Source organism: Sapajus apella, unplaced genomic scaffold (genome assembly GCF_009761245.1).
Source record: "Sapajus apella isolate SASKATOON/1434 unplaced genomic scaffold, GSC_monkey_1.0 scaffold90, whole genome shotgun sequence".
NCBI lineage: Eukaryota > Metazoa > Chordata > Mammalia > Primates > Cebidae > Sapajus > Sapajus apella.
In genome coordinates this window covers 5,406,167-5,429,426 of record NW_022437030.1, presented here as the reverse complement: position 1 = coordinate 5,429,426, position 23,260 = coordinate 5,406,167, and the positions used below count along the sequence as shown (strand labels likewise).

Here is a 23,260-nt window from a genome sequence, read left to right as displayed (position 1 = left end):
GATGAGTATTTTCCAAACCACAAAACCCTTTAAGAAATATTTTAAGTGTTAGTTTTCCATTGAGTGATAAGATTCTTCAGGATTCTTCTTTTCTTTCTCCCCATACCTAGGACCTCAGGAGCCTGATTCTGGGGACAAACTGACCTTTGTGACTTCAAATTACTTAGCAGCAATACCAATGCTGTGCTTATTATTGTAGGTAGTTTAAATCTCAGCATGAAGAACAAGCAGGTGAAAAACCTCCTTTTCTTTCCAGCATTTGCTACAGGAAAGTATTAAAAAATGGCTATTTGGTTAATCAAGTGAAATGTACTAGGAAATTATCAATGTATAGATGGCATTGGATGAGAGAGGGAGCAGTTATGGCTCCAAGTCAGTCCGTCTGGAGGTTTGGGGAGATAGAGTGATTGATGAATGTCTGTTCAAGCCATCATGGTCTGCTAGATTCAAGTCCACAAGCTGGAAATTCTTATTAATCAAATGAGTGGGGGCAGAGTGGCCACTCATACAAGATGAGCTTATTCTCATCCAAACCAGTCTGGCTATCATTCCATTTACTAGGAGCAAGGCCCGCTGTGTCTCACTCGGACCTGTACTCTGCTTGGGTTTTCCTCCTGATGAGAAAGAACTCATTGTTCCAATTGATTTGAGAGTGAATCCTACTTTGTGTCCCTGGGGAAATCTGCAAATGCCCAGGGCTCATCTTGTCCTCTCTCATCACCATCCTGCCTCATCCCCTGGAACCCCTCCTTCCATTGGAGCCAGGATGATCTATTTAAAATGCAAACCTAACTACTACTCCTGTTATTTTCCAAGTCTTCCAGAATAAATTCCAAAATTTCTTAGCATGGACTACAAAACCCTCTATGACCTGGTTCCCTGCCTGGCAAAATAGCCTTCCACCTGTGTCTGACTAGAAATTGACGATCTAACAATGCCAGAGTACTTACCATCCATGAGGCCCTTCTCCTCTTACCAAGACACTGTTTACACCTCCATGCTTTTGTGCTGTTCTCTTTATTAGAACTTCCTCTTACAATCTCTTTTCCTTGCTATTCTTTCTCATTCTTCAAGATTTAACTCATACTTGTTTTTCCAACAAACCTTTTTTGTAACTCCAGAGTGGGAGCTGTGGGAGGTTGTGCTTTGTGCTCACATCAATCAATCTTTGCGCATAGCTCTCTGCCTGTAATGGTACATTGAAATGATCTGATTATGTGTTCTTTTTCCCATTAGAAATGTGTGCTTTACAAAGACAAAGACTGAATTTTGTCTATCTTCAAGCACTTAGCAGTAAACTTGGCAGTCTACTCAGTAAGTGTGTGTCAAATTGAATCATTGTGTTTCTAGAACCTTATGACCATGTGGTCCATTCACTGATTCATGAGTGGAGGTGTACTTTGATCACCAGGCAAAGGGGAGAACTGGAGTACTTTCCAAGCAAATAGAGATTCCCTGGTGGCTGTCTACATATTCAACTAAATAAAAATTCCTATATTTCTAAAGTCATTTTAACATCTCCCGTGTCGCCTGCATCATAATAGGCATTAGGAGCATCCACTAATGACCAGGCAGATCACCTGCCCTCAAAAGATTTGTTTTCTAGATAAACAAAGCTAACTCTCGGTGCTGCATGAAAAGTCACAGCCTTGCGGTTTCGGTGAAGATACATACCAAATGCTCTTGAAGGAATCAGTAAAGACTATAGGGTAAGAGACACTGCAAATGCCATTGGAAAATGGCTAAGATTTTTAAAAATGGCGATAGGGAAGAGGTAAACCGAAAATGGGAGATGATGCCTTCTAGTCAGAGGACTATCACACGCAAAGAGATAGGAAAGCCCTGAGCATCGTTAGATAACATGAGCACTCCTGATAATTCAGTCTGACCCTAATGTAACTCATCTTCCATTCATTATCCCCATCTCCAGGCTCCAGCCACCTTAATTCCTTTTGCTAGCCTAGTGATTCACAAAAGAATGAACAACAGAATTACTGCTGGACCACAGATTGCTGGGCCCCATTTCTAGATTTCAGATTCAGTAGTTTGAGTGCTGCTATGATCTGGGGCCAGGTTTGAGAACCACTGCAAAACTTCCCTTTTGACACCATCATGGTGAAGACCTGAAGGCATCATCCCCACTCCCACCTCAGACGCTATAGGAGATGAATTTCAGAACTCACCCAGAGCCTTGGGCACTTTGCATCTGAAGGAACAACTGTCTCCAAGAATCACAGCCAACCGTCCATTGGCAAAGCGGCCACCACCATTTCAGTTGCGGAGCAAGGCAGTGTTTTCCTGTCACTCTGGCAAACGAAAGACTAACTTAGACCATCTGGTTCTGTAACACCCTCCTACACCACTGCTTAAAAGCAGCTGAACATATTTTCTCTTACATTTTGTCAATAAAATATTGCTCCCCCAGGCTGTCGGCTTGCCACATTTGCAGCCCTTAAGCAAAGTGGGAGCAGTTAGCGGTGGCACCGAGAGGACAGCCACGGGGTAGAGCCCCTCAGCCTTTTGCTGTTGACGCTCCACAACCCTCTTGGGGGCAGAACCTTAAACTGATGCCTCAAAATAGTTTTTAAAAGCACAACCAAATATATATGAAGATTTTCCTGGCTGCTCTGCCCTTTCTGTCCTGTTAATTTTGCTTGGCTTTAAGAGAGTGAAGAATCAACGCCCAGCATTTCCAATGGCCAGGTAGAGTGTGTACACATTTATTAAGATTAATTAAAAAGTAACAAATTGTAAAGTAATAACATTAACAACCAGTAGAAAAAGTGTAGACATTTTGACAGTCTTTTTGAATTTCATTAAAAGATGGTAGTGACAAAAACCCCAGAGACTATTTCTACTTTACTAAAGAAATAGGTCACAGATTCAATTACAGTCACTGAAGCATGGACTCAATCTATCATGGCAAATTAAGTACATTTTAGCAACCTACTTTCCTTTAAAAATTTTATAGACACTTTCAGTGGAAGAAGAAAGACTATAGAAAAAAAAAAAAAGAAATTGCAAAACCAAGTCCCACCCTACTCCCCCCCAGGCTTTGAGTAAGCATTTGGCTTATTTGCTTTGGGTATAAGACAGAAAATCATTAAGAAATACTCAGCGTGCTCACAATTATTACTCTTCACTCTTTCATGGTTTAATGATGCAGATTTGGAATTGGGAGTGGGAAATGGCTCCAAATTAGAATCGCTAAGTCTTCAAAGTGGGGCTTTGTTCTCCAGGCGGGGACCCACCCCCCTGCTTTTAAAACAGGACTATTTGTACTCTATAGCTTTTATGATTTTTTTTTCCTTTCAGTCTCAGCAGACCCATTGAGTTCATTTCTGGAAAGATAAATAAATAAAAAGACTCGTATGGCCTATGGACATTTGGTTTAGCCAAGTGCTGATATGGGGACAAGGAAACACCATTTTGCCCATAGCAAAACTGGTTTCATGTTGACAACTGATGTTTATGAAGGGCCTCTTGCCCAGTAGCGAGCAGGGATCATCTTCAGGCCACCAGCCTCAGTCAGTAACTGCAGAGAGTGAAGGACTGAGATCCTTATGTGTGCCCTTTGACAAGTAAGAACCTGAAGACAGCTGGGGCTTTCAAAACCCAGGCCAGGAGCTCAAGTGTAGGTAGTTCTCCTAAACGGCAGGGCCACCAAAGCCCCTACTCAGATCAGTGCTTAATCCGCTGCAGCCCCGCCTTTTCTCTTACAACTCTGATGGGTCTTTTCCCAATGCCTCTGTGTAACGGGCACAAAGAAGAAAGCAACTGTGTATGCTCCCCAGAGAAGGGTGATGGTGCTACATGCATCTCTAAATTGTCATGCTCTTGCCCAATTAAATCAGAACCTCTCATTGGGCAGGATGAAGGCTAAATTCACTGATAGAATGTCAGTAGAACTAACAGGTAGAACTAAAATTTTTAAATTATTATTATACTTTAAGTTCTGGGGTACATGTGCAGAACATGCAGGTTTGTTACACAAGTATAAACATACCTTGGTTGTTTGCTGCATCCATCCCCCTGTCATCTACATTAGGTATTTCTCCTAATGTTATCCTTCCCCAATACCCCTACCCCTGCTATTCCTCCCCTAGCCTCCCACTCCCTGACAGGCCCCAGTGTGTGATGTTCCTCTCCTTGTGTCTATGTATTCTCATTGTTCAACACCCACTTATGAGTGAGAACATGCAGTGTTTGGTTTTCTGTTCTTGTGTCAGTTTGCTGCAAATGATGGTTTCCAGCTTCATCCATGTGCCTGCAAAGGATATGAATTCATCCTTTTTTATGGTTGCATAGTATTCCATGGTGTATATGTGCCACATTTTCCATTTATTGTGGCACTGTTTATAATAGCAATAACTTGGAGCCAACCAAAATGGCCATCAAAGATAGACTAGATCAATTTTTAATTTGAATTGCGAAATTGCAACTCCCTTAGAGATTAAGTTTCACAGCAACTAGCACTCCTCAAAATATTGCAGATCCACAGGAATTCACAGCCTACTTGCTTGGTAGTATCTCTCTCTATAGATAGATAGATAGATAGATAGGTTGATTGATTTTAGAGATGGATAGAAATAGAGATAGAGACAGAGATAGAACTGAGTCAAGAGCTACCAGGTCTTCTTACAGTACCAGCTCTTTGAAACTACAGAGTTGGTATGTCCACCTGTGTGCTGTGGAACTCCCATCTGTGAGACTACTCTGGAAAGGGAGAGCAATGAGTTTGCGATGACTCATGAGACCAGAATGGCTAAAGACTGGCAGCAAACTGAAGCTGTAGGTTCTCCACATAAAGATGGTGAACTCACATGGGCACTCATGTGCAGTAGCCATACTTGTCTTGAATAGACGAGGGGACAAAAAAAGATGTGTATTTAGGTGGTTTCCTAGCCTCCCACTTAGTTTAAGATGGTGTGCTACGTACGTTTCCTCTATTTATCCTTCAGCTAACTTGATATAGTAGCAAAGCCTATTGGATCCTCTGAGTCTGAACGTGTACTAGCTGATGTCCTTCCTTGTGCCCCTCCAAAAAAACCACTAAATATACCTAAATATATTTATAAATGTATAATATATTCAGTAATGTTTAGCATATAATAATTTTATATGCTAAGTATTATTTTATAGCATATTTACACTCTTTGCACTGAGATGGTCACACTGTGAAAGGCCCCTGGGAACTGAGACCAAAGAGGAGTTGTTTCCATCTTAAGTTCAGTGGCCAAGTGCAGGAAATGCCTTCAGGATTTACAGCAAGTTTCTGTCCTCAAGCGTTCTGGTTTAGCTGTTCCAGAGTGGGCCAAGTTTTGGTAGGTTTTTTTTAAGTTTTGTCAGGTGATTCTAATGTGTAGCATGGTGTGGTATCAGCGATTTCAATTTTCTTTCTCTTTCTGTATTTGCTGAATTTGTATAATTTGAAGTCACTTTCAGTGTGACTCCCCTATGCTGCTCTCTCCTGCTCTTTAGAGAACAGTCAACTTCCAAGACCAACCTTGTTTCTGGAGAAGCGTTCTTCCCACATGGGAAAGGCAAGGATGGTGCTGAGCCTGGCGAGTCTCTGCTCAGGGCCTTTGACTATGCCTGAACACACGTTTGCTAAAACTGACAAAGCAAGACAGGAGGTGGCGCTGGCCAGAAGGACAAGTGCTTTGCTTTGCAGCCTTCAAAATGGTTTTAAATCCCTGAGATCAAGGCTGATAAGATGGATATTTGAGATCTATGCTGGGCAGTATGAAGCCAGGTAAGAAAACATCTGTAAATACATGAGAGACAGTTCAAGGCTCTGGATAAAATCCACCTTCCTTTTGTTTGAGTTTTTTTGTTTTTTGTTTTGAGGCAGAGTCTTGTTTTGTTGCCCAGCCTGGAGTGCAGTGGTGCCATCTCGGCTCACTTCAACCTCCGCCTCCCGGGTTCAAGCGATTCTACTGCCTCAGCTTCCTGAGTAACTGGGAGAACAGGTGGGTGCCACCATGCCTGGCAAATTTTTTGTATTTTTAGTAGAGACAGAGTTTCACCATGTTAGCCAGGATTGTCTTGATGTCCTGACCTCATGATCCGCCAGCCTCAGCCTCCCAAGGTGCTGGGATTACAGGCATGAGCCATGGTATCTGGCCTGTTTGAATTTTTAAAAGGTAGAATCAGATGGTGCACTAGGCTTGGTGTCCTTGGGAGATGGTCTAGCTTAATGGTTAGGATTACAGAAACATAAGCTAATTTGCCTATGTGGAATACTCACCCTGCCACTTGCTAAGTCATTTGGGACAGGATACTTAATTCCCATGTGCCTCACCTTCCTCATCTGCAAGATGAGGACAATAATCAATTCTGAGGATTAAATGACTTAATGCATGTAAATTGCTTAGTCCGGTGCTTGACATAGATGATGCGCTAAAGAAATGTAGCCATTGTTCTATGTATTATCAGAGGCATTATCTAGGAGAACTGATTGCTGGATGGCTCATGCTATGTCTTCAGTTACATTTTATTTTCCTAGCTTAAATCATGGAATAATAGACATATTTTCAGAAAAAAGATATTGACATCCACCCCCTGGTGGCTCATCGGTGAGGCAATATAGGAAAGTGGGTTTAGAACTGGAAGTCCTGTAACTTTGAGCTACCTGTGCATGACTTTGGGTTAAGTCCTTGGCATTGTTTGAATCCAAATTTCATTAAGTTTAAACGTAGAAATTCTTGATTTTCATTGGATCCTAAGATTTTCACTAGGCCTTATGAAAAATTCTTCATGTTTATGTCACACTTTGCAGAGAACTTATAAATCATTGCATTCAAACCTCATGGTAACAGGTTGAAAAAGATACTATTATCCCCAATTTACAAATGAAGAAATGGAAGGCAAGACTTTTCCCAAGGCCACCAAACTAACCAGAAAGGCAGGTACTTAAGGCTCCCATGTTCAGCAATGTTTCTAATAGACTGTAAGTGCATCATTTTAGATAAACGGCATATGGAAACATGCCTAGGAAATTACAGTAAGCAATGTAAGTGGCATGTTTTGCCATTATTTAGGGACTTTCCCTTTGATATTATGCAAAGAGAAAGGTACAGAAATAACAAGCCTTAGGTTTTATAGTCAGTTACTCATCCTTCATTAGCAGTGAAATTGGCGCCCAGTGACTGAATCCCTATACCCAGTGCTAACTTAGAATAGACATCATAGTATTGATGCCTTTTATCATTTACCTCTCTTTTCTTTGCTGATTTTCACTTCAGAGTGAAACACTGCTGACCTATGAAACAGTGATCCTTGTCCACATGGAAATTAATTAGCTGAAAATTGTCTGAAAGATAGAACAGTGACTAAGAGTTTGGAAAGTTGAAGGAAGTTCTCTAGGAAGTAGGCTAACCAGAGTTTTTTTGGTTGAGTTATTTCCTTCCATCTGAGTCTCATTCTGTCTTCCCCTACTCCTGCTCCCCGAGAAGCTCGAATATCTCTTGACGAACTTGGCATAATAACCATGCACAGCTGGACAGCAATATGGCTTGAGAAGGAGTGATCACAGCCTGTGATGTTAGATGAGCTTCAATTTGTTCAAACTACTTGCTGTGTCAGTCTGACTCCAGGCATCAGTGTGAAAAATGAGAAATTTAGTTACCTGTATAGAGAGTAATAACAACAGGCGTACCCTGAAATTTTATAATATTTTTGAAGTTACTAAGCACACACGTTGCCGGCAATTGTTACCACAGTTTGGTGAAATAGGCAGGTTTATTCTTTTTATGACGAGTAAACAGACCTCAGACTTGGGGAATTTTTTGACTGGTCCTGCTTTATAGGGGCAGACTCATGTCTTTACTTACCCTACCCTTTTGTGTGGACACCAATCTTTTGCCTATCCAGGACAACTACTACCAGGACAAACTATTCTTTTATTTTGTAAAAATAGACCCTCTTTTTTCAGGGGAGTGCCTACCTTTCCAACTACAAATATTTGTTTACTTCTGCAGTGTATTTATCACACCTTACACCCTGGACACGATTAATTAATAAAGGGTTGGACATCCAACCCAATGTAGGCCAATGTCTTTCTAGAATGTTTCAAATTGTAAATAGGAAATAGACGTTTACAGCCATGGAAGCTTAGACAGCTGTGTTTTTCACTGTGTTGAAAAAGCTGGTTTTTATGGGAAGAATAAAGCCAGCAAACAGAAAAGCAGAGTTGGGAAAGAGAGAACCTTGGTGGCATTGAAGTCCCTGGTCCCAACTCTTCCTAAGACTGTGGCCATTGGAAAAGTGATCCTTCAATAAATTCTCTCCTTTTTCCTAGACTTGGGTTTATGTCGCTTTTAATCAAAAGAGTTCTAATCAATGGATTCTCATATTCCCAAATGAATTAAGTGACTCTAACCTTAAAAACCATTTTGATTCATGTCAAAAAACTGACTCAGGTATGCATGTTTGTCCTAGCTCAGTAGCTGCTTATTTAATTCATCCACACAGTTGTGGACATCATTAAATGTGATACAGAAAATTGAACAAGGTTGCTAATTAATTAAGCAGATCATATATACTTAAGTTCTCACTATAGAAATTGGTTCATATACAAACAAGTGTTCACTCTGCCCCCTACCAAATCTGCGTCATTTAAAATCACAAGGATCATTAGCTTTAACATCACATAAGCAAGATAGTTATTACATTCCTGAACAGATTTTAGTGAGATCTTATTTCTCTGCTTCTCTGATCAAGAATATGCATCCTTAAGGGCACAGGAGTATCTTTGATTGGTTTACAACCTAGAATATGGAGACGGATTGCTAGATTGAAAATCTCAGTCTGACATTTAGTCTCTGCATCACTTTGGCCAAGTTTCTTTGTGTCTCATTTATCCCACGTGTAAAACGGGAAATCATAGAGCTACTTCTGATTGTTACACATAGGCCAAATGAGTCAATATCTGTAAAATATCTAGAATGTTGTTTAAGACTTAATACATGCTACAGAAATATAAGCTATTAACATTATTCTATGAATTTTTATTTTGTAATTATTATAAATATATCAGTTCAAGTTGTGCTTTCAAATGTCAAGAGGAAAAGCATGATGTCTAAATGGAAAATCATTTCAGCATTTCTCATAAGTTAAAAGATATTAAAAAGTAGAGTTAATGGATGATTTTAAGTGGTTCTGGGTGGAAAAAAAAAACACTCATGATACTACAAAGTAACAAAGGAATGTTAGAGGAAGAGAGATGTTGATGAGGAATTCCTGAAATTTCCATGTTTAAGAAAATAATATTTCTAAGGGCTAGGAATTAAGTGTGTAATTATAAATTTGGAGATGATTTCATTTTAGCTTGAGCTGTGTTGAAAGCAAAGGCTAGCAACTTGGAGCTGGAGACTAACATGTTTGCATCTCAAGCACCAAGAAACACGCATGCAGAACAGCGGTTCTATTTTATATTACATATGAAAAAGACTTGTTTTTGGCGTTCAGGTTGTTGTTATAGAATATGAGTGCCAGAGTTCATTAATGGAGATGATATGGTAAGAATGGCATCTTAACTCTCAGGCAATTCACTCAATTAACTTTTTCAGTTCTAGAAAAAGAAAGGGGAATTAAAAAATATTGTTTCTTCTTGTGCACTCACTATCCTTAACGCAGAACTACCCGATAGTGTCTACTGGAACTTTGCAAATGGCATCACAGAGAAAATTAGAAGGGTTTGTAAGAGTTTTTTCTCTCAAATTCAGTTCTATTAAGCGATGACAGTCATTGTATTTCAGAACCTTTAGCTCTTTAACAAAGTGTGGCAACATGTTCAACTTTGATTAGAGAGTTTTTAATAGTTTCTTGTGCAAATGAGGCCAATTCGCTAATCCTGAAGACAGGCATATGGATCCATGTATACTATTTAGGTTGTGTAAAAACTTTAGGGAGTACTATGTGGAGTGTGTTAGGTGAAGATCTGAGAGATCTGAGATTGATGAAGTGGGAAAATTGGGGATTGGTGAGAACGAGGTATGTGTAATTGACATCCACTCATTTAGTTACAATGTAGAACCTGTTTTTTGGTAGATGCATCTTCATTTTTTTTCTCTACATCATCTTAAAAACTATACATAAAATTCCCAGCAATATAATTCTTACATTTGTAAGCATTTACATTAACAAAGCCTTTTATGGACATTCTTGCCTTTGCTTGTCACAAAACCCTGTGAGATAGGGAGGTCCTACCACTCCAAACTATTGTAATAATGAAGAAAAAGGGGCTTGAAAAAATTAGTGTTTGAGGAGACAGAATGCTCTTGGAGGTTGTATTGGATAGTACTTCTTGAAGATGTCTATATAAAGCACCTAGCAAGTGTTCAACCTAAGTGGATGTTTTTATTCTTGGTATTTTTTCACACCTCTTAACACTTCTCTGCTCAAAATGTCTGAATTCTCCAGGGTTACTGAGTAATCCTCTGCTTTTTAGGCACCAGGTGTCACTCATGTAATCCCTATGAATTTAATTTTTAAGTTTCCTATATCGAATGCCTAAGGCCTTCTTCAGAACATTTTACAATAATTTATTGCTTTTTTAAAATAATTGTGTGTCAACCAGGATAGGCCTAGAACTCTCATAAGTTTTTATATATTAAAAGAGACAATGTTTTATAATTTGTTAAACTCCAAAAAATATTCCCATTTTCTCCTTCTCCCTCTTAGCAAGGAGGGTTTGAGTACAATTGGCTTCAGTGTAGGGATTCTGATTAGGTTAAGACAACAAGCCACGCCTATCTTCCCAGCTGAGATTGGTTCAAGGATAGACCTTTACCTTTGAGAGGGTGAGTCACAGGTGAGGGAACTTCAGGAAGAGGCACTCTTTTCTCCAGAGCAATGCAGTTCAGTGGGACCCTATGAGACCTGAACCTGCTTAGATTATTTTGTTACTACAAGGAAATTACCTGGTTAAACTAAAACTATCAGGTGATATTAGCTGTCCTCAAAGACTGGATCCATGATGACATCTTTTAGCAACCAGGACTTCTGGATTTTTCTACTATGGGAGCCAATCCATTCTTTTTGTTGTTTAAGCCAGTTTGGCTGGGTTTCCTACCTTATGCAATGTGTATTTGGCCCTCATAAAGGCACATGCTAACTCCCTTCTCTAATTTCTCTCTTTTCCCCATCTCTTCCATGAACTGTGAGAAAGGGAACCCGAGGGCCACGTTCATGCTTATCTCCAGGTTTTACCTGCTGTTCCAGAGTAAGTAAATAAATATCCCATATTGACACTTGAATAAGTAAATATCCCATATTGTATATTTGTGAAACAGTGATGATAAAAGTATTATTTAGCCTACAGGTTGTTGGGAAAATCAAATGAGATAATGATCATAAAAATACCACACCAATATTAATTATATTTCTGAACAGTGCTAATTTAATCTAGAAATTGTTGTCAGGCCCATTTCCCCTAATTTCTTCCCAGAGATACATTTATAATAATCTAGTAATAGACCTGTAACCAGGAAGAAGCAAGAAGGGTTATGTGCAAATAGGTCATAGGTAGAATAATAAAATGATAGTGTCATAATTATTTTATGTAGGGCCTGATTTAATGTATTGTGGAATATTCTACGAAATAAAATCATCTTGCAGACTGTAAGCAGCAGACTAAGATATAAGAGCTAGAATTTGTACACTGTGATTGATTATATTACAATAATGTAGTTCAAAGTAGGCATCATTATATCTCATCTAGAATTTCCTTCCAACGTGAGGAGATGTTTCTGCATGGTAAATTTGCTCAATTTTGCGGCAGCTGTTTCTGAGCCGGAGACCCGTGCAACTCCCTGGGGCCGGAATGCTGGTGTTTCTGGAAGCTGGGCAGCATCCCTTTGACTCCAATATAGAGTGGGCATGTGTCCTCAGCTTTCCCCTTTGGTCTAACCGTTGTCTACCCCAGGCCTACCGTTTTCAGGAAGTGCTATACAGTTGCATAAACAAGTTCAAAACCAGCTCCATTTTTCTGGTCTGACTGAATCGGGCTGTTTAACATGGAAAAGACATTTGTGAGTACTCCTTTGTAGTTAAATTCATTCCACTTGCCCCATCTTGTGGAAGAAAGGAAAATAGCCAGATTCTTCCCTGCTTTGGGTATATGCCCTAGAAGACAAAATTCAACCCATTTATCTCTCTCTGTCTATAATCTCCTCTCTTTCACACGATATATTCCAAATACATCATTCTGAAGAAAGGCCAGTATTTCCTCACATATTTACAACCTGATATCCTTTCTTTACTGATAGGAGACCAGTATGTTGTGGTTGCCTTCAGAAGTGCTAGACAGAACTATTCATTGCCGCAAGAGAGAACTCAAGCTCTGCAACCAGAATGTAGACCCAAGTCAGAATCCATTTGTGCAGGTCGATCTCTTAATCTGCTGAGTTATTCTCAGAATCCTGGAACAATACTGATCACTATATTTCCAGGTATTTGAGACATTCTCCTCTTCTTAAGCCAGCCTACCTTGCATTTACTCAATGGAGGTCTATTCAGAGGAAGAGTAGATGAAATCAATTCATGTATCTGTTCATTCACCAAATTGCTTATTTATCCATTCAGTCACCCTTTTAACTTTTTTTTTTAACTTAACATTTATTTATTGAGGATCTTATATGACATGTACCATGCCAGGCACTAGGGAGAGAGTAACAGGCAAAACAGCCACATTATCTACCTTTGTGGAATTGGCACTTTTACTTGGAGTTGGGTACACAGATATTAATTAAACAATCAGACACAAATATAATTGAAAATTGTGATGTCTTTGGAGGGACAATACAGGGTACTGTGAGACCATGAAAGACCTGATATATGGAGCCTAACCTTTCAGGAAAATGGGACATTTGAGCTGAGATCTGAAGGAGCAGACACTAAAGAAGAGACAAGGGCTTGTGGCAAGGGCATTACAGGCAGATCCTGTGAGCTGGGAACAATGCAGTGGCTGCAGTGGAGAGAAAGGAGAAAGAGTGGCTCCCAAGAAAGCGATAGAAGCAGTCAGGAACCAGATTATGCTGGTCTTTGAAGACATGTTAGGAGTTCGACCATCTGACCACATGGCTTGCAAATAGAAAGCACTGTTCTTTCATCAAACAAGGCCGGTTTACTCTGACCTTCCTTTGCTCTGGCTCACAACAGTTGCGACAAAGGAGCCAAGCCAGTGCTTTCTGGGTGTCCCTGTCAGCTTCTGGGCCAGCAAAACATGATAGGTTCCACTATGTATCCTGTGCCCACCCATTCCAACCTTTGAATCACAACTGCCTCTTTATAAGTTGCTGTGTAATTTCTCAAATTACAGTTTCTTTGTGGAGGACCTCTACGGTTTACCTAGCACCTAGGGGTGTTTGTGGGTACAAATGACTGTTGATTCTGTCTCTAAGCAACAAAGAACAGCTTGCCTCTGCAAGCAGTCAGCCTGAAAGTTGCACAACACTGACATCTGCTGTTTATATGCAGTTTGAGATTGTACCAGGTCATAAAGAGGCTCCTGAGAGTAGTCCATGTTATAAAATACAGTAAAACTAAATGTTTGAAAACATTGGGCAAACACACACACACACACACGCACGCACACACGCACGCACACACGCACACACATGAACAGGTCCTCTACAGTCTTTGGTCTTGAACTTCTGTTTTTTCAATAATATACAAGAATAGAAGGCTAATTTCAACATGATGTTTTCTTACTGTCAATATTTGCCAATTGGACAAGGTGTTCACATGATGGAAGATGAAGTTTCTGTTTGGCTTTGGAGGAAAAACAATTGACAAAAACCTAGATCAATGTTTTCACTTAGCAAATATTAATACAAGGCATAGAAATAAATGAAAAATGGTGTCAACTTTAATCATGAAAGCAGCTTAATAATAGTGATTTTTGTGGATGACATATAATATTTGCATAGTAATTTACCATTTCTAAAGCATTTTAAGATGTCTTTTCACATTTCTTCAGTCATTCAACCATTCATTCATTATATAATGAGTGCCCACTTTATGTGAGTGATTAGTCTAGGCTGCAAGGATTCTCTTGGTTTTCTCAGGGTAATTAAGAAAAAGTAAAGCATAACACTTAACCAAGTATGCATTGGATTCAGGCTTTGCTGCTCTAAGCATCCATGCCCCTGTGTGTTAAATGGCCAGTGATAATAACAATGCCTATCACATCAAAATGTGAAGATTAAGTGAAAAAAAAAATGTAAAACATTCACTACAATGCCTAGTACGTCACAAGGTACATAATTATGAACAATGACTTTAGGTATGCCAGAAATTATTTTATTCCCAATTTTTAAGGTAGGACACAAAGGATTTTCAGCTTGACAATGTTTCATGATGAGAAAGTAAAAAATGGGTATGCAGTTCATGAGTTTATGGCTGGGATGTCATGAGGATTAATGGAAAAAGGTAGGTTGAAAACATTAGAAAGGAGGACTGGGGCCAGGTGTGGTGGCTCACGCCTGTAATCCCAGCACTTTGGGAGGCCGAGGCGGGTGGATCATGAGGTCAACAGATCCAGACCATCCTGGTCAACATGGTGAAACCCCGTCTCTACTAAAAAATACAAAAATTAGCTAGGCATGGTGGTGAGCACCTGTAGTCCCAGCTACTTGGGAGGCTGAGGCAGGAGAATTGCTTGAACCCAGGAGGCAGAGGTTGCGGTGAGCCGAGATTGCACCATTGCACTCCAGCCTGGGTAACAAGAGCGAAACTCTGTCTCAAAAAAAAAAAAAAAAAAAAAAAGGAGGACTGGTCCTATTGTCAAGGAACTCTGGTGTCTAAGATGTTTTGGCTTATTGTGTAGGGAGATTTTAAGGGAACGATATTCTCAGAGTAGTGCTTTAGGAATATAGGTTATTGGGGTTAAATGACAGGAAGGAACAGAGATAGAAACAGAACCATCAGTTAGGAAGTTCTTAAATGGCCTTGGTCTGAATTAACTGGGCCTTGGAACAGACCAGAGATGATGGTGGGATGTAGAGTAGTAGGTCGATGAGGATGAGGATATCACCGAGAATGAATCTAGGTAAGATGCTGGCTGCTCAGTTTTTATTGGCCATTTCATGGGATGGCTACATTGTTGCCTTTGAGATCTCACTTATTGGAAACACAGAATAAAATATTTTTTTCCTTTTTTTCCTGTTTGCTGTTTACATTGTGTGGAGATCAAATTCTACCCCAGAAAATTCAGTGTGTCCCAGCAACTTGTTTATACAGCAAACAATCAGTGTGTGTTTCCTTGGCAGGAACCTGCCAGTGGCCATCAGAACAATCACACATTCTTCCATGTGAAAAAGGCAGCCAGGACATACTTTGAAAATTTGATATGATTGGTCATATGTCTGGATCCTCTGGATTTAGACATCTGAAGAAAAAACTCTCTAAAAAGTGTTTCTAGAAAGTAAAGAGAATTAGATCTTTAAATGCAGCGAAAGTGAAGAGAAAGTAAAGTAAGAAATGGAAACTATTAACCAGCACATGTAATACATACATACAAAACTTTATGATCTATAGCAAATACATGTTCTTTTTTATTATGAAAACATTTGTCAATATCATATTACCATAAAGAAAACCTTAAGAAATCCTAATGCATACAAACCTTAGAGCAACCCAAACCCAAGTTTACACATTATTTACAAAAGTATGTAGCTTCGTTGTGGATACTTTGATTATTAAACAAGAAAAATATAAAAAAATAAAATAAATTAAATATTTAACTTATGAAACTAAAGATAATACCAAAATAATCCAAGTAAAAGTATCAGATAACTAATGATGATAAAAGCTGAATTTAATGAATTAGAAAACAAAGTGCAATAAATAACCAAAAACTTCTTCAGAGCATCAACACTATCTCCTCTTCCCTGAAAGTCTGATAAAGAAGAGACAAGAAGAAAGAGAACAACTTTAAAAGAAAACAGAAGCTATAAATATAAATGTTAAGAGTTTAGAAAAGCTAGAAGAAATATTACGCAAATTAAACCTGTGAAATAAATGTAATGAAGAGAAAGTGAGTTGGAATTAGTACCAACTCAAAATTTTATAATATTTATAAAGTATAATTGTCATGTTGATTATTGTGGCTGTGGTGTAACAGGAAGAAAATGATATTTGCAGTCTTAATGTTTGTGTAATCTGGAGAAAACTCTTTCCAGGCTCTGTTTGCTCTTTTATGCTATCTTACGGAGTTATGGTGAGAACTCAGAGTCACTCACTATTTGACAGTACTTGAAAGCAGGGCTTTAGGTTGACCTGCAGGGTTGGAAAGCTGGCTGTGGTCCTTGCTTGCTATGTCATTTTCGGGAATTTCTCTCCTGCTTACCCTGCCTACCTTTCTCCACTGCATTTCTTTTCTTCCCTTTTCATGCAAATTTTGACAGAAAATAACATTCATATGTGTTAAAACCCAATAAATTCATTATAGAATTTCTGTGACATATCTTTGTCTTAACTTTATCATATATCTGCCTAGTTCCCCCTGTGACCCCCACCCCTGTGAGATGCACTCATAGGTACCCATCTTAATTAGTTTCTTTTTTTTTTCTTGAGACAGACTTTTGCTCTTTCTTTCCAGGCTGGAATGCAATTGCACAGTCTTGGCTCACCGCAACCTCCACCTACCGGGTTCAAGCTATTCTCCTGCCCCAGCTTCCCAAGTAACTGGGATTACAGGCATGCACCACCAAGCCCAGCTAATTTTGTATTTTTAGTAGTGATGGAGTTTCTCCATGTTGGTCAGGCTGGTCTCAAACTTCTGACCTCCGGTGATCCGCCCAACTTGGCCTCCCGAAGTGCTGGGATTACAGGCGTGAGCCACTGCACCTGGCTTCTTAGTTTCTTATGTGTATCCCAGACTTATGAAATTCAAGACAAAAAATGGAAACTTACATTTCATGGAAAAGGTGGCATTTTACATACGTTTTACTGCACTTTTCTTTTTTTACTTAAAAATTTATCCTGAAGACCATTCTCTATGTGCACGTAGAAGGCTCCATTATTGTTTTTATTTTTTCCAGCGGTATGGTATGCCTATAAGGATATGCTATAATTTATTTAACCTATTTATGAACACAATACTGTTCCTAGTCTTTTCTATTACAAACATCAGGGAGGTAAATGGCCTTATACATAAGTAATTTTACATATTTGCAAGTATCCATAGGAAAATATCTTAGAAGTGGGATTTTTGAGTTAAAGTGTTTATTCGTTTGTACTTGGCAGATGTGGTACGTTTTCTACCTTCTCTTAGCTGTAGTTTCCTCATTTATAATTTAGGGATAATGATAAACATACCTCATGAAGTGGTTTTGAGGATCTAATGATGTATCATGTAAAGCACTTAGCATTAAACAAATTTTAACTTCTATTAACATCACTATTAGATTATATAATGTCATGAATTACAAAGTGCTAAGCATAGCACTTTAAATATAGAATATTAATGTTATCAAATTCTGTAAGTGCTAACTTGGGGATAGCACATGCAATCATATTTTAATAACTCACCTAATAAGCAGGTAGGAGTTCTTTGCAGTTAGCATATTCATATGTTAGTTTTGCTATTAATTTGTTAAAATGTTCTTTTCCTTTACAATATGTTAAACACTTTCCCAATTATCCAAATTATGACAAATCGAGTAACAGTTAACTGCTCGAATGGCAAGTTACCCTTCTCTATTAAAATAACTTAAGCAGCATTTCAGCTAAAACAGCCCAAGTTGAAAGTTGTCCAACAGTGTTAAAGGAAAGAATTTAACTCAATATGTTATGGATAATTTTTTTTTGTTTTGAGATGGAGTCTTGCTCTGTGGCCTAGGTTGGGGTACAGTGGCGCAATCTCAGCTCACTGCAACCACCGTCTCCTGGGTTCTAGCGATTCTCTTGCCTCAGCCTGCTGAACAGCTGTGACTACAGGCGCGTGCCACCATGCCTGGCTAATTTTTGTATTTTTAGTAGAGATGGGGTTCCACAGTGTCAGCCAGGATGGTCATGATCTCCAGACCTCGTGATTCACCCACCTCAGCCTCCCAAAGTGCTAGAATTACAGGCGTGAGCCACTGTGCCCAGCCATTGGACAATTTTTACAGGCATTCGAGGGGTTGGAAGAAGTGTACCCTATTCTAAAGAAGATAAATATTCCAACTGGCAAAAAATCCCAACTCAAAGAATTTAACTCACTCATAACTAAGATTTCCATGAAATATTTGGAAAATTGCTATAATTAATATGAGCTGTACACCTTACACATTTTAACATATTTATTATGTAGGAAGTTTCTATTTTATATTCATTATTGTTATATACACTCAAAGATTAATATTTTCCCTTTGCTATTTATATGCAGGATAATTTTAGGGGCCAGAAGTTAAACAAAATCACATAAAATCAAAATAATATATGTCTAGCTGTAATTAGCACCTTACAAAACTTTCAATTTGGAGATTGAATTTGAATGTCATAAAAAGAAATTATGGCATTCTGAAATATACTAGACCAGGACTTAAGAGTTCTCTTTGATATTCAGCTCTGATGGCAAAGAAAGGAAATAAACAGTATTGGTAGGGTATGAGGACATCTTTTGGAGCTCAAGGGTAAGAATTACAGTTGGTTTTCACGAGAGACAGTAAATTGTTTAGTTAGTTAATAGCTCTGTTCTACAGATTTGGTGGGTCCTGCTCTCTGCTGCCTTAACCAGCTTTTTTTAATCTAATGGGTTTTGACTGGATTGTACTTTGATATAATTGCTGCTTCTAAAAGGGTAACTTCCTGATTACCTTGAGCTTCTTCTAAAATTTCCAGGAAAAAACTTTTAAAAATTCAGGACAAAACAGAATTATATAATGAAAAGAATATTGGACCAGACAGTAGTCAGTAATCCAGAATTCTAGCCTATCTCAACCATGCTCTTGCTGTGTGAGTAGGAAGAAACCATGTAAGTACTCTCTTAGTCTTTTTGGTTCTGCCACATTTACAAGAACATTCATTCCCCAAATCTATCTCAAATATGCCTGTGCTCTCTCTTCCTAGTAGTGGAACCTTAGATTTGCGTATTGCAATTGCAGCTCATTTCCTCTCTCTAGCCTGAGCTCACTGCTGGAACAGTGTAGTCAGTAGACAGAAGAATAAAATTCAAGCATGCATGCATTTTTTAATCCAAATAATAAGCTTTATGATGATACCTCGGATAGAAATGTCTAATATAACAGGAGGAAGATGGTAGGTAGTGAGTTGGAGCATTCACTGTTACACATATTGAAGTCAAATTTCTTATGTAAAACCTAGTTGACTTTTCTAAGACTCAGCCAGGAGGTCTTGGCTACAGCTATAGATTTGGAAATCAACAGAATGAAAGTGGTGGTAAATCCACAGGAGTGAATCAAATATCCAGGGAAAGTATATACTGAGAGGAGAAAATTCAAGCAAATAATATGATAAGTGTGTTATATATCCCATCTCCTCCCTGCCCCACCGGGACCCCCTCAAAAAGCTTCAGTCAAACAAACAAAAACAGAGCGTGGGGCAATTATTTCCATGCAGTTAGTTTATTTTGGAAAGTGTTCTCAAAGAACAAGAGTATGGCATTGTTGGAGTGGAAGGAAAGGAGGAAAAGCTAAGTAAAGGTGATTGTCAAGCTGTTCACTGTTGTGAGCAACTGGGGTGGATTCCTTAGAGATCCACAGAGGAGCCATGAGAAATGCACCCCAGAGGGGAGGTTTATCTTCCCAGCAGCTTCTGTCCCCCACTGGATAAGGATGGCCCTGTGGGGTGTCAACTCCCTCATACTTTCAGGTTTTCTAAAGTCAGAATGACTCTGTAAGTTTCCTGCAGGCATCCTATACAATGATGGCAGAGGAGCCCTGGACTTCTCTTTCATTTGTCCATTCATTCTCTTCATTGTTTTTCATTGAATATACACTTATTTTAAATGTCTGGCCAGACACTAGGAAGTGGTTAAAGTTTTCTTTGATATCCAATAAGGATGGGTCAACACAGGCATGGAGAAATCAAGAGGAGGTGGAAGAGGCAGAGAACATCACATCTGGCAGCCATTAACCCAACTTTTATAGCCACACATACCCTGAATTTCCTTTCCATTTAACCATCCACTCTTAATTACTTTCAGTTATTCCTGTTGAGGTCGGAGGAGGGGGTTGGAGGGGTGAATTTTAAAAGGGTTTTGGCTATTACCAGCTGTTTTTTAGGAGTGATTAACAAGTCTCTTCCATTTTTGTTACAGTTTGCCTCTGTGTTCCCTGGACACCACCATTCCAGTGCAAGATTTCCAGGGTTGAATTCATGTAAGTAAAATGAATATTTGGTGCAACTCACCAGAGTAGCTATTATTTATTGGCCTTTTGCTATGTGTCAGGCTATAGCTACTCTTGCTGAAAGTGTCTTACTTGGAACATTTCATTTACTTTTTTACAGTAAACCCATGAAGAAGGTCAATTTGCTGAACCTGCCCACAGCCTCTGTAAGGATATGCAGGATAAACTTCATGCTCAACCCTTCACCATGAAAGATTTGACCAAGGTCCAGGTTATCTGTTCCAGTAATTGAACTAGGGGAATTAGAGGCAATTGTCTTAGGAGGAGAGCCAGGGCAGCAGAGCCCGTGGATTCAGGTCAGTGGCTGGTGGCCAGGTCAGGCCATTTTTAAGAAAGGGCTGGTGGGTGAGAGATAGAGGAGACCAAGAAGCAGAAATGGGAGGGCCACCCTGAGAGATGGAGGGAGATTCTTCTATTACTGAGAATCTTCATGTCTTTAAAACCTGCATTCCCCTATGGCTTTTGTGTTTCAAATGGTTCTTTTGCATACATTCCATCTTTCACTGGAGCTAGCTTGAGAGACATTCTGTTCTTTCTAGCCTTGATTAGAACCCAAGCCTGTACTATTGGAACTCCTATAGCATTCATAAATGTTTAATCTATATTGTCAGCAGAGAGATAGCTTTGTCTAATGGGAAAGGCTAATAGAGATAAGGTGATGCGCTTTAGTTACACTGCTACCATTTCCTTACCACGTGTCTTTGGGCAAAAACACCCTTTTGGCTCTCAGTTTCCTGATCTGTAAAGCAGGGATAATATTGCTTGCCATATCTCTTTCATGGAAAGAGGATACATAAAAATAATACGAACTAAAGTGACTTAAAAGTTTACAAAACAATATATAAATGCAAATCATCATTATTATATTTGGCGAAAATAAAAACATATTAATCTTACAGCCTTTCACACTAGTAACAGTTCTAAGAACTGATCTAGCACTTCAGTTTCAGCAAAAGTTCTCAGAAGTGCTCTGACTGGCATGGGACCAAGGGGTCACATGCAGGTTTGTAAATTTTTGCCACCTTATGCCTTTTCTCTCCAACAAGATGTTAAGGTCACCAAGGGTGGAAACTATAGGTATGTGTGTTTGTTTCCTTCTCGGAATCAAGCACAATGTAGATGCTTATAAATATGTGTTGGCGGAATATTTGGATAAAAAGAAAGATGGGTAGGTATTATCGTAGGAAATTTTATCATCCGTGGAAATTCAAGGTGAATTTAATTTCTCTGGTTATTATTCTTATTCTAAGGAAACAGTAGAAAAAATAGTCTGAGTAGGTGTACCTGCCGTATGCATGCATATGTATTTCATAGATGCTTTTTCACTGAAGCAATGCAAATAAAATCAGTGTTACTAATCCTTCCAGCTGGTTGAGAGATTATTTTAAAGTCTGAACATTCATATGTTCTCTGGTATGAATATTTTTAGGATATCCTGCACAAGACTGCTCAGTAGAAAAAATTTTCAAGAGCCTTCTTGGGCAGAAGGTGTTCACTTTATCAAGATTTCAATATTTGGAAAATTATAAATGTAATGTTATATGAGTCAAGCAAACAGAAATCTTAATACAAAAGTGCCCCAAATCTTCATCTGTCCCTCAGTGAAAATGGATAAATTGTGCAGACATGAGTTTTCTGTCACTAGAGTTGTTTGAGCTGTGGCTGAACAATTATCTAGCAGAGATAGTTAATGCGTGGGGGAGGAGCAGTAGGTGGTCTTGATTCCTATCGAAGGTCATGACCATCTCAGATTCTGCAATCAGATCGCATTTACTAGAGACTTACTATAATACTTGTTGGAAATAATGCTGAGCCTGGAAGAAGTCTGTAATCTAGAACAGAGTCAGCAAACTACAGTTATGGGTCCCATCTGGCCTCTCACCTGATTTTGCAAATGAAGTTTTATTAGAATGCAGCCGTGCCCATTCATTTAGTTATTGTCTAGGGCTGCTTTTGCTCTACAGCAGCAGAATTGATTAGTTATGACAGAGGCATTTGATCTGCAAAGCCTGAAATATTTACTATCTGGCCCTTTATAGAAAAAGTTTGCCAATTTCTATAAGAAGTAGATGGCAAAGTTTACTGTATACGTTTCAGAGAGTGCATCCTTATCTACTGGGGTGATAAGGTGGATTTGAACCTCTGTATATATTTATTTCTATTACATTTATTTATAATAAAATTTATTTTTAACTTTAACCAATTCTATGCACTAATTTCTTCATCTCTAGGGTGGTGATATTATGATACTTGATCTTAGCCAAAAAGCACAGAAGCAGTGATAGAGTGGTGATGTTATTAATATTCACTTCACTGAGTGGTTGTGAAGATTAAAAGTGAATATTTGGCATACCGTGAACCTGAACTCCTAACCATTACATGGAACTGTACTGGAACAATATAGAAGGAGATGGGAGTGGATGAGGGCCAGGGATGTCAAGGAAGTTTTGTCATGGAGGGTGTGACTAGAATCACATTTTTGAAGAGAGAGTGAGCACTGAGATGGTAGTGAAAATACTGTTATCACAGTTACAGGGAGGCCGGCTAAGCTGATCTCTGATCTTCCCAGCAAGGAAGTCCTCACCCATTACCCAACACCTCTGCCATGTTTAAAAAGGCCAGAGAGAATTTTGCCTGCTAATTATTCACTTGACCCAGAGAAGTAAGTCCTCTCTAATTTCAATCTGTGCTTTCTATTACTAAGATAAACTAGTAATGATTTGCCAATAAGATGCAATTACAGTGCCTGCTGAGGTCAATATTCAATCAGTGGTTCCATTCTGAGTGCTGCTTTGATCAGTTGGTCAAAAAATTTTCTTTCTTTAGATGCTTTGTAAACTATGATTGATTGAGAGGTTTAGGGGTTTCAGATTGGAATGTGGTTTCATTTTTAATCCAAC

General features: G+C 38.9%; 1 protein-coding gene across 1 annotated transcript in view; it reads left to right on the top strand.

The window, feature by feature from the left end:
- The first annotated feature begins 6,854 nt into the window (after window positions 1-6,854).
- Window positions 6,855-23,260, top strand: part of CUNH16orf97 (chromosome unknown C16orf97 homolog) — a 40,535-nt gene continuing 24,129 nt past the window's right edge. The window contains 3 exon segments of the mRNA XM_032255617.1: window positions 6,855-6,896; window positions 6,898-6,952; window positions 20,270-20,330. Coding sequence (XP_032111508.1) covers window positions 6,855-6,896; window positions 6,898-6,952; window positions 20,270-20,330 — 158 coding nt within the window.